Source organism: Anabrus simplex, chromosome 5 (assembly GCF_040414725.1).
Source record: "Anabrus simplex isolate iqAnaSimp1 chromosome 5, ASM4041472v1, whole genome shotgun sequence".
Classification (NCBI taxonomy): Eukaryota; Metazoa; Arthropoda; class Insecta; order Orthoptera; family Tettigoniidae; genus Anabrus; species Anabrus simplex.
In genome coordinates, this window is record NC_090269.1 from 61,641,844 (window position 1) to 61,654,308 (window position 12,465).

The 12,465-nt window shown below is 37.4% G+C and overlaps 1 protein-coding gene across 1 annotated transcript in view; it reads left to right on the forward strand.

Moving 5' to 3' along the window:
- drosha (ribonuclease 3 drosha) overlaps positions 1-12,465 on the forward strand; it is a 295,969-nt gene that overhangs the window by 266,108 nt on the left and 17,396 nt on the right. The window contains exon 20 of the mRNA XM_067146934.2: positions 12,298-12,458. Within this exon, the coding sequence (XP_067003035.1) occupies positions 12,298-12,458 (161 nt within the window). The remainder of the gene's footprint in view (positions 1-12,297; positions 12,459-12,465) is intronic.

Below are 12,465 nucleotides of genomic sequence, written 5' to 3' on the forward strand. Positions count from 1 at the left end.
TGCATCCGTTATTACGAGCGATTAAGTGTGCACAATTTTCTCCATTACCGACATTTATGCACCCAGTGATTATATTGCATGTGATCGATCATCTTCGGTATCATTCCCTCACTATGTCCACTAGCGAGCTCTCTTGTTGACATTCGAAGGCGATGTCAGATTCGATTAGTAATACCCGTTGACTGCTATTCCATAAATAAAAATGGAAATGAAAGAGGAGAATGTTTTTGTAATAAATACGTAAATAACATGGTCGATAGCAGTTGTTAACTCATTAGCATACCTGCCAAGTATTCCGGTTTTTCCGTAAAATGTACAGATTTTGAGTGTGCTTTACGGTTGTACGGATGAACAACTTTATTGTACGGATTTTGAATATCCACGCTTGGTTTCGCTTTCTGCGGTCAAATCGGATTTGTTTGACTTTCAATAGTAGCTGGTAATACGAGATGCAGGGTTTGAAATTTGACCGGTAAATGTATCGATAATCACTATGCTTTTGTCACCTGTTCTTCCTCAACTGCTACTGCATTCAATGAGATGTTCCCAAACAAGTAGCAGGCTGCGATTTTCAAGAAAAGAAATCCATGAAAAGTAGCAGGCTGTGAATTTATATAATACAACTTTAGTAACTGCGTCGTGCTTCGTAGCTTTGTTTGTGTGCATGCGTAACATTGGCGGTAGTTCTGAAGCTCGTGGAATTGTGTGACGAATTTCTAAGCGATTTAGTTCTTTATAGTGGTGTTCAAAATGAGTTCAACTAAGAAATGATATTATCAGTCTTCGGGAGGCATATTCTGCTTAATTTCCTTGTTTTATATGATCACGAAAATGGATGAGCACTCGTCAAGATGTAACTTTTTGTAAGTATTTAATTTCAGGGGTACGGTACTGTTTAACATATACAGTAAAACCTCGATGCATCGTTTTTCAGGGGGCAGGGGGAAAATTACGACAGCTGCGTGAAAACTATAAATGCGAGCAACATAAAAAATAGGGGAAAGCACAATAATAAAATATGGGTACTCTATTGGGACAATTTTCGTTATGTAAATATGTTATTATTATAAAAACTACAATAATGACGCGTGGCCTCCGGAGCCGGGTGCTGGTCTTTCAAGTTGTCACGTGACAGGTGATCTACACGCATATGAAAATGCGGCCGTACCTAAGATGAATTCTAATGTTTAATTCGGCAAACAGGCAGCCCCGGAACCATTGGAATTAACCAAAGAGAGTTAAAATCCTGGACCCAATCGAGACCCCTTGAAGCAAAGGCCAACACCTGCTAATCATTTAGCTCTTACTATACATACCGGTATCAAAATATTGCAACCATGATACAAGCCTACGAGATGAAAATAAAAAGCATGACTTTTACGCCGTTTCGTTTCACATTTCTTTACACATTTCGTAATAATTGAAAACCTTTAAGTCCATTTCTCTTATTGTAAATTAAAGATATATGTGGATATTACAGCGATAACCTGTATTTAGGGAAAGATTCCTTAGACCCTTTGCAAACGATACTCAACACAGCGCAGCTCCCACAGCTCAGACGATGTCACAGAGGTTAGAAATTCAATGCGGCACGTCTCGAACGGTGTCACAGCGACTTGTGTGAAGCTGCCAACTTAGGAACTAGTTACAAGACTAGGCTATGAGAAAAAGATTATTGGTCTGGCTTGGTCAGGTCTGGCTTGTAACAAGACTATTGGACAGAGAACAATAAAGCGGTCAACAGGCCTCTAGCATCCCATACACTCCACAAGGTACGATGCGATTAATCACCCTGTGACTAACTAAAATGTATCTGGCGCACTGCGTGATTTTATCTTTTTTTCAACGAAGTTGGCTGCCCTAACCAGCCTCTACTACCACAGAAAATGGTGGCAAATTTGAGTTTTACGCTGTCTACGTTTTAATTCTTGTAAATAAGAATACTGGGAAACCTCCGTTGCTCAGGCGGAAGCGCACCGGCCTCTCACTGCTGGATACCGTGGTTCAAATCCCGGTCACTCCGTCACTCCATGTGAGATTTATGCTGGAAAAAGTGGAGGCAAGAAAGGTTTTTTTCATTTCATTTTCACTCCGGTTTTCCCTGTCATCTTTCATTCCAGCAACACTCACCAATTTCATTTCATTAATCATTTATTAATCATTGCCCCAGCGGAGTGTAACGGGCTTCGGCAGCCGGCACGTTTCCTATCCTCGCTGCTAGATGGGGGCTTCATTCATTCCATTCTTGACCCGGTCGAATGACTGGAAATTGGCTGTGGATTTTCATTTCAAATAAGAATACTTCTAGGGAGTCGATTAGTGGGCCGAGGAGAACCGTTCGCACCAGGAGGCTCGTAGTGAGGTTGCGCGTGAATAACCTGCGCACAGCACTCTAGCCTACAAGATCCTTGTTCAAGACTACCATCTCCGAATCACTCATACATTGTTACGTAACAGGTTTCGACAATTATATGCTAAGATTATTGGGCAGTCTCTCTAAATTCAAAATAACTTTTGCGTATATTTTTCTTACTACAATCGATCAGTGTGGGAAAATTGTGACCGAGGATAAATAATTTTTTGATGATCGATGCAATAAAACAATAGTTCGAGAAACGATAGATGCTGGGAAATTTAACATTGGTTTATATGGAACATTTTTGGGACCGAATAAATTCAACGATGAATACGGGAAAACAACAGTTCCAGGAACGATGCATCGAGGTTCTACTGTATTTTACTTGTGTTGTTATTGTTTATAATCTACCTCCTGATGTCCTTTTTCATTATGTCTCAAGACATAAGACGCATGCGCATGTTGTTAAAAAATTTCCGCTTGAGGATCTTCCGGATTTCTCTTTTTAAAAGTTGGCAGGTATGCATTAGAAAGGAAGGCTAAGTAAATGATCACTTAATTTTAATACTCTACACTGAAATTAAGTAAGAATGCATACACCTCAAGATATGGCATATTGGGCCGATGACCTTCGATGTTAGGCCCCTTAAAACAACAAGCATCATCATCATCAAGATATGGCATAGGGCATCGTTGATTTCAGAGGTTAGTTTTATATTTTCTCTCGTCTAGTTAAATTTCAGAAAAGCTATTATCATGTAAATTTATACCAAGAAGGTTATCATTTCTCTACTGATGCATGATATTGTACCAGTAAAAGATAGCCTGTACTAACTTGTTATTTGAAAAGAGCATGAATTAAAGTTCTCAAGGTGCTTCCTAGGCAAAAATAGCTAGGGCTTGGTACAGGAGGATAGGTTCTATCAACAATAAGTGAAAATGTACTTTGAACTCTTAGGTTATTCAATATTTTGGCAACTTTGAAATTCATATCACCTTGGTACAGTAAAACCGCCATTTCCCGAATTGTCTTCCAGAATGGTTCTCCAGGCAATTCGTACTCTCGTCATCATGGGGGTGTACTCTTACTCCAGGATCCTCTCGTCATCATGGAATTGAACTCTTGCTCCCAAGTCCACTCGCCGCCATGGAATCGAACCTGTACTTCATACCTGAAGGTGTCTGACTCATTGGCTGAATGGTCAGCGTACTGTCCTTCAGTTAAGAGGGTCCGAGGTTCGATTCCCGGCCGGGTCGGGGATTTTAACCTTCATTGGTTAATTCCAATGGCTCGGGGGCTGGGTGTTTGTGCTGTTCCCAACATCCCTGCAACTCTCACACCACACACAGCACTATCCTCCATCACAATAACACGCAGTTACCTATATATGCCAGATGCTGCCCACCCTCATCGGAGGGTCTGCCTTACAAGGGCTGCACTCGGCTAGAAATAGCCACATGAAATTAATTAAACCCGAAGGTCTCAAATTTCTCGGAGGTCTACAGCGATCTTGATGCGGGGTAATCACTCGTGGCTTAGCTTTATATGAGTGTCCATAGTCGTACAGTCCCCCAACAAGTTCACAATCACTTGTCACCAAAATTTGCAAAGTACTGCCTTTAATTTATATAGGCTGACAACACGTTGTTTGGAATATGCCAATAAACTTCACTTGACACTTGCAGATAGAAATTAATGAATGTCATTTCAAAATGTTAAAGTTGAAAATGCGGATAGCATTGAATTAAGAAACGAAAATGTTACTGTACCAAAAAAATGAAATAATGATGGAACACAGTTTAAGTTATTTACCACTGAAAAACGATGAAACTAAACACAGTTTCCAGAAAATGTATAATGTCCAATAACGGACCAACTATATTGGTATTATAAATTTACTCATTAGGGACAAATATTTCCCTTTGGGAATCAGCATCTATATCATCTGAGGGCCAGACAGGCATCAATTTTTGGTAATGAGACGAAGTCTCTCATAGTGCATTGGCACTGCCGGTGGCTCCAAGTAGCCTATGCAGTGGCCTCCATGGTATGCACTAGCCATGCGTCTTGGTAGGTGTGCTATTTACCAACTGATGAGCCCAACTTAGCACACTGAGGCAAAACACTGGTAATCAGGAATGAGTTAGCTGGAAAATTTATAATGTCCAATAACGGACCAACTATATTTGTATTATAAATAATTGTTGGTGTCATCCAAATAAACCAAAGCTTCAACCAGGGTAACAACCAACTGCCATTTATTCCCTATTTGGTAGTTTTTGTATAATTTTCTGGCATTAGTGAACCGTTCTTTAACGTGCCTTGCTTTCAAAGCATGTCCACGTGCCTTATACCAGTTTACCAGGTTCAGAACTTCTTTAATTATACTGTACAGTAGACTGTACCTTTAGATGTGCTTATGTGGCTGGCATGGTGTCTTTGAGTTGGTGGATTTTCCTTCAGGACAGCAGCCTGTACCTTCTTAAAGATGTCCGGAGTCCTGGAGGGTTGAACTCTATTCTGTGGCCGTTTAAGTTATTGTTTCTAGTGGGAAAACATTCTGATGTCATTTGATCACATTGCCTAGAGAGGACGTACTAGTGTTGAAACCTTTCATTTTCCATTGTCGTACAGTCCTCGATAATGAGAAAATAGCATCGGAAAGGCCAACAATATCCCCTTGCCATATATCTGCAATTTGGCAGACCATGAGACAACAATGATATAACTGTACACGACACTTCTCTAAATCACACAGACCAGACAGACAAAAAAAAATAAGAAAGACATGCAGCTGCTTCCAGGAGCGATACGTGAGCTCAAAGTTACATCCTGTATTAACTGGGGCAACCCTCCAAATATTTTAGAGCCTGAATGGAAAGATTACATATATATTTTACTAGCAAGATACCCGTGCTTCGCTACGGTATTATACTGAAATTTATAATTGAATGCTTATTGTTTTAGATATATAATCCGCCGAAATTCGCGGTCTGACTCGTTTTCTGCGAGAACCCACCAAAATTCCCGATCTGACTCGTTTTCTGTTAGATTACGGCATGTTTCCTCCCATTTTTCAATCTTCTTTTCCAGCAATCGATTTCGTACTTCCCGGGCTAGGCTCAGGTATTCCTCCCGGTCAGTTGGGTCCGTAAATCTTTGCCATCTTTTCCTATAATCATTTTTAATATGGATAAAATCCTTCAGGAGATCCGGCGTGGTGTCATATTGGGTGCCTAGAAGGCACTGAACCCGCGGCCGGACTGCATTCTTAGTCATTACCCGTCCAGGAGCCGTTTCCAGCGCGGTCCGCCATTTGACGACGGTCCGTAACATTATTATTATTATTATTATTATTATTATGTGTTGCTGGAATGGATGATGACAGGAAATCCGGAGTATCCGGAGAAAAACCTGTCCTGCCTCCGTTTTGTCCAGCACGAATGTCACATGGAGTGAACGGGATTTGAACCACGGAACCCAGCTGTGAGAGGCCGGCGCGCTGCCGAGGATCCTTATAAGTACATTAAGAACAGTAAAATCAATTGGTCTCACCTCCTTCTACACCCCACCGCCGTTAAGTTTATTTACCGGCACCCCCCCCCCCCAAAAAAATATTAAAAGAAGGCTTGTTTCTTATGTTTAAAGAAGATTTCAAACAAAAATGTTCACGTCTATTATCTTCAGTTTTGAGATATAAGTATCCCCATAAAAATAATTTACTTTTTTCACTTCATTTCACACTACTCCCCCCCCCCCCAAGTGAATTTTCCCGCAAAAAATACTTATTTCTTTAATAGTAAAGGATCTTCTAAATACCAATTATCACGACTCTAACTTCTTCAGTTTTTGATTTATGTGTCCTCATGAAAGGAATTCAACTCCTTTACACTCCCGCCCTCCAAGATGGTTTCCCCCAAAACGCGTTTTTGTTTTTTGTTTTTAAAGGAGATCCAAATACGAATTTTCACGTTTGTAACAACTTTAGTTTTTATTAGATGTATGTATTCTCATTCAATTAATTCAATTAATTTTTCAATTCTTTCACCCCCCCCCCCTTCATTGGATTTTCTGAGAATACGTGTTTCTTTATTTTTAAAGCAGATTGCAAATATCAAATTTCACGTCTGTAACATCTTCATTTTTGAGATATCAGTAGCCTAATTAAAAGAATTCAACACCATTTTCAGTCACTTTTACTCCCCCCCCCTCCACCCAAGTGGTATTTCCGAAAGCTAAAAATACACGTTTCTTTATGTTTAATAGGGATAAAAAAACCATTTTTCACTTCTGTAACATGTTAAGTTTTTGAGATAAACTGTAAAAATTCTCATTTTAAAATTTCACCCCTTTTGAGTTCCCCTTAAGTGGAGTTTCCAAACACAAATCACCTATGTTTCTTTAGATTTACAGGAGATTACAAACACCCACTTTTTACGTCTGTAACATTTTACGTTTCCAAGATATTCTGTAGATATAGTCTTTCAAAAATTCACCCAATTTGTCACTCCTGTTTAACCGCCATTAATTGGATTTTCCAAAACTAAAAAACACTTTTTTCTTTATTTTTAAAGGAGATCCCATATACAAATTTTCAGTTCTGTAATATCTTTCGTTTCTGAGATATATGTATCCTCATTAAAGGCATTCAACCCATTTTTCACCCTTTTACACCCCTCCTATTGGGATTTACAAGAAACGAAAAATACGTTTTCCTTTATTTTTAGAGGAGATTCTAACTACCAATTTTTACATCTGTAAATTTTAAAGTTTTAAGATGTATACACACTCATTTTAAAAAATTTACCCTCCCCCCTTTTTACCCCCCAATATTTGGATTTTCCAAAAACGAAAAAATACGTGTGTTTATTTATTTTTAAAGGAGATTCTAAATACCAATTTTCACATATATAACCTTTAAAAATTTTGAGATAGATACACTCATTTTAAAATATTACTATCTTTTCACCCCCCCCCCATAAATTGGATTTTCCAGAAACAAAAAAATACGTGTTTCTTTATTTTTAACGGAGATTCCAAACACCAATTTTCAGGTCTGTAATATCTTCAGTTTCTGATATATAAGTAGCCTCATTAAAGGCATTCAACCACATTTTAGCCCCTTTTCACTCCTCCTATTGCGATTTTCTGAAAACAAAAAAATACATGTTCCTTTATTTTTAATGAAGGTTCTAAATACCAATTTTTACATCTGCAAACTTTAAAAGTTTGGAGATATAGATTCACTCATTTTAAAAATTCACCCCCTTTTCACCCTCCCATTAATTGGATTTTCCAAAAACAAAAAATTACGTGTTTCTTTATTTTTAAAAGAGATGAAAAGTACCAATTTTCAGGTCTGTAATATCTTCAGTTTCTGAGATATAGGTACCGGTATCCTGATTAAAGGCATTCAACCCATTTTTCCCCATTTTTACCCTTTTTCACCCCTCCTATTGGGATTTTCTGAAAACCAAAAAATACGTGTTTCCTTATTTTTAAAGAAGATTCTAAATACCAATTTTTACATCTGTAAACTTTTAAAGTTTTGAGATATAGAGCAACTCATTTTAAAATTTCACCCCCGTTTTCACCCCGTTAGCGAAGGAATATCCAAAAATCCTCTCTTAGCGAGCACCTACGTCTTAATATGAATATATCCCCAAAATTTCATCTCTTTATGTCCAGTAGTTTTGGCTCGGCGATGATGAATCAGTCAGTCAGTCAGTCAGTCAGTCAGGACAAGTTATTTTATATATATAGACTAGCAAGATACCCGTGCTTCGCTACGGTATTATACTGAAATTTATAATTGAATGCTTATTGTTTTAGATATATAATCCGACGAAATTCGCGATCTGACTCGTTTCCTGCGAGAATCCACCAAAATTCCCGATCTAACTGGTTTTCTATTATTTTACGGCACGTTTCCTCCCATTTTTCAATCTTCCTTTCCAGCAATCGATTTCGTACTTCCCGGGCTAGGCTCAGGTATTCCTCCCGGTCAGATGGGTCCGTAAATCTTTGCCATCTTTTCCTATAATCATTTTTAATATCGATAAAATCCTTCAGGACATCCGGCGTGGTGTCATATTGGGTGCCTTGGCGGCAGTGAACCCGCGGCCGGACTGCATTCTTAGTCATTTCCCGTCCAGGAGCCGTGTCCAGCGCGGTCCGCACATTTGACGACGGTCCAGATTATTATTATTATTATTATTATTATTATTATTATTATTATTATTATTATTATTATTATTACTATTATGTGTTGCTGGAATGGCTGATGACAGGGAAAACCGGAGTATCCGGAGAAAAACCTGTCCCGCCACCGTTTTGTCCAGCACGAATGTCACATGGAGTGACCGGGATTTGAACCACCCCAGCTGTGAGAGGCCGGCGCGCTGCCGCCTGAGCAACGGAGGATCCTTATAAGTACATTAATAACATCTAAAATCAATTGTCTCACCTACTTCTACACCCCACCGGCGTTAAGTTTATTTACCGCCACCCCCACCCCCAAAATTAAAAGAATGCTTGTTTCTTTATGTTTAAGGGAGATTCCAAACACCAATGTTCACGTCTATTACCTTCAGTTTTGAGATATAAGTATCCCAATAAAAATAATTTACTTTCTGCACTTCATATCACAATACTCCCCCCCCCCCCCCCAAGTGAACTTTCCCGCAAAAAATACTTGTTTCTTTAATAGTAAAGGATCTTCTTAAATACCAATGATCACGACTCTAACTTCTTCAGTTTTTTATTTATGTGTCCTCATGAAAGGAATTCAACTCCTTTACACTCCCGCCCTCCAAGATGGTTTCCCCACCAAAACGCGTTTTTCTTAGTTTTTAAAGGAGATCCAAATACGAATGTTCACGTCTGTAACAACTTTAGTTTTTATTAGATGTATGTATTCTCATACAATTAAGCCAATTAATTTTTCAATTCTTCCCCCCCCCCCCCCCCCTTCATTGGATTTTCCGAGAATACGTGTTTCTTTACTTTTAAAGCAGATTGCAAATATCAAATTTCACGTCTGTAACGTCTTCATTTTTGTGATATCAGTAGCCTAATTAAAAGAATTCAACACCATTTTCAGTCACTTTTACCACCCCCCTCCACCCAAGTGGTATTTCCGAAAACTAAAAACACACGTTTCTTTATGTTTAATAGAGATAAAAAATACCTTCACTTCTGTAACATGTTAAGTTTTTTTTAGATATACTGTAAAAATTCTCATTTTAAAATTTCACCCCTTTTGAGTTCCCCTTAAGTGGAGTTTCCAAAAACAAATCACCTCTGTTTCTTTACATTTACAGGAGATTCCAAACACCCACTTTTTACGTCTGTAACATTTTACGTTTCCAGGATATTCTGTAGATATAGTCTTTCAAAAAATTCACCCCAATTTGTCACTCCTGTTTAACCGCCATTAATTGGATTTCCCAAAAACTAAGAATTACGTGTTTCTTTATTTTTAAAGGAGATCCCATATACAAATTTTCAGTTCTGTAATATCTTTCGTTTCTGAGATATATGTATCCCCATTAAAGGCATTCAACCCATTTTTCACCCCTTTTACACCCGTCCTATTAGGATTTACAGGAAACAAAAAATACGTGTTCCTTTACTTTTAGAGGAGATTCTAACTACCAGTTTTTACATCTGTAAATTTTAAAGTTTTAAGATGTAGACGCACTCATTTTAAAAAATTCACCCCACCTTTTCACCCCCCAATATTTGGATTTTCCAAAAACGAAAAAAATACGTGTTTCTTTACTTTTAAAGTAGATCCAAAATACCAATTTTCAGGTCTGTAGTATCTTCAGGTTCTGAAATATAAGTAGCCTCATTAAAGGCATTCAACCCATTTTTCACCCTTTTACACCCTTCCTATTGGGATTTTCCGAAAACTAAAGAATACGTGTTTCTTTATTTTTAAAGGAGATTCTAAATACCAATTTTTACATCTATAAACTTTAAAAGTTTTGAGATATAGATACACTAATTTTAAAAAATCATCCCCTTTTCACCCCCCCCCCACATTAATTTGATTTTCCACAAACAAAAAATACGTGTTTCTTTTTAAAGGAGATCCCAAACACCAATTTTCAGGTCTGTAATATCTTCAGGTTCTGAAATATAAGTAGCCTCATTAAAGGCATTCAACCCATTTTTCACCCCTTTTCACTCCTCCTATTGCGATTTTCCGAAAACAAAAAAATACGTGTTTCTTTATTTTTAATGAAGATTCTAAATACCAATTTTTACATCTATAACCTTTAAAAGTTTTGAGATATAGATACACTCATTTTAAAATATTACTCCTTTTTCACCCCCCCTTAATTGGGTTTTCCAGAAACAAAAAAATAACTGCCTCTTTATTTTTAACGGAGATTCCAAACACCAACTTTCAGGTCTGTAATATCTTCAGTTTCTGAGACATAAGTAGCCTCATTAAAGGCATTCAACCCATTTTCACCCCCTTTTCACTCCTCCTATTGCGATTTTCCAAAAACAAAAAAATACGTGTTTCTTTATTTTTAATGAAGATTCTAAATACCAATTTTTACATCAGCAAACTTTAAAAGTTTCGAGATATAGATTCACTCATTTCAAAAATTCACCCCCTTTTCACCCTCCCATTAGTTGGATTTTCCAAAAACAAAAAAATACGTGTATCTTTATTTTTAAAAGAGATCAAAAGTACCAATTTTGAGGTCTGTAATATCTTCAGTTTCTGATATATAAGTACCGGTATCCTGATTAAAGGTATTCAACCCATTTTCCCCCATTTTCACCCTTTTTCACCCCTCCTATTGGGATTTTCTGAAAACAAAAAAATACGTGTTTCCTTATTTTTAAAGAAGATTCTAAATACCAAATTTCACATCTATAAACATTTAAAGTTTTGAGATATAGATACACTCATTTTAAAATTTCACCCCCCCTTTTCACCCCCTTACCGAAGGAATATCCAAAAATCCTCTCTTAGCGAGCACCTACATCATAATGTGAATTTATCCCCAACATTTCATTTCTTTATGTCCAGTAGTTTTGGCTCGGCGATGATGAATCAGTCAGTCAGTCAGTCAGGACAAGCTATTTTATATATATAGATGTAGGGTATTATCCTGAACTTTCATTCAGAAGTTGGTGTGTTTGAATCCTGCCGTTGTTAAGTATCATGGGTTTTAGGATACAATATACAAATTTGCTATTTGCCAAATCATGCATACTAATTTCTTCTAAAACTCAAAATAAAACTATTGCTCAAAAATTCTGAGCAGTAGAATAAGTTAAAGAAGAGTCACGAGCAGTTCTGAAAGCAAATAACTTCCAGATTTGACAGCAACATTTCGAACCATTGTTCATACGCTCAGAGTTGAAGATGACAGAAGCCAGCAACCTGAAGAGTAAACAAATTTTTCTGTCATCTGTAACTCAGTATCATATATGAATTAAAGACAGTTGATATTATACTTTCGCTTTATCCTCTGTTGCTATTTGAATTTGCTGTTTGATGTTAAATTTCCTGATTTCTTCTTCCGTCTTCATGTTCTTTGGTGATGATTATTGTGTAATTGTTGATCTCCCCTTGCATTCAGTGTCATTAGAAGGTTAGACTTCATTCCTTCCTTGTTTCTGGGGATGTGAATGTAATGAAACTGTAACAAGCAGTGTTACGTCCTTGATGACTGTTAAGAGAAATGCGATGGTTGAGAGAGGCTTGAGTGAACACTGTAGTTTTCAAATTGTATTGGTTCTTTCTTCATGAGCAGTTTATATGAAGAATGAATTTGTAACTTATGGGTCAAATAACCCATTGATTATAGAGTGTAATAAAAAAAGAGATAACATTGTTTCTACTGTATGTTCACCTGTACCAAAACTTAACAAATATAAGTAACTTACATAAGGTTATTTCTTTGTTTAGAATTTGGAACCTTGCAAAGTGTTCTGCAATGTGTGCTTCTTTCCTCGTTTACGGGCCTTTATCATGAATCAAGACTGGAATGATCCTAAATCTAAACTGCAGCAGTGCTGTCTTACACTCAGGTCTATGGACGGAGGGGAGCCAGATATTCCTCTTTACAAGTAAGTC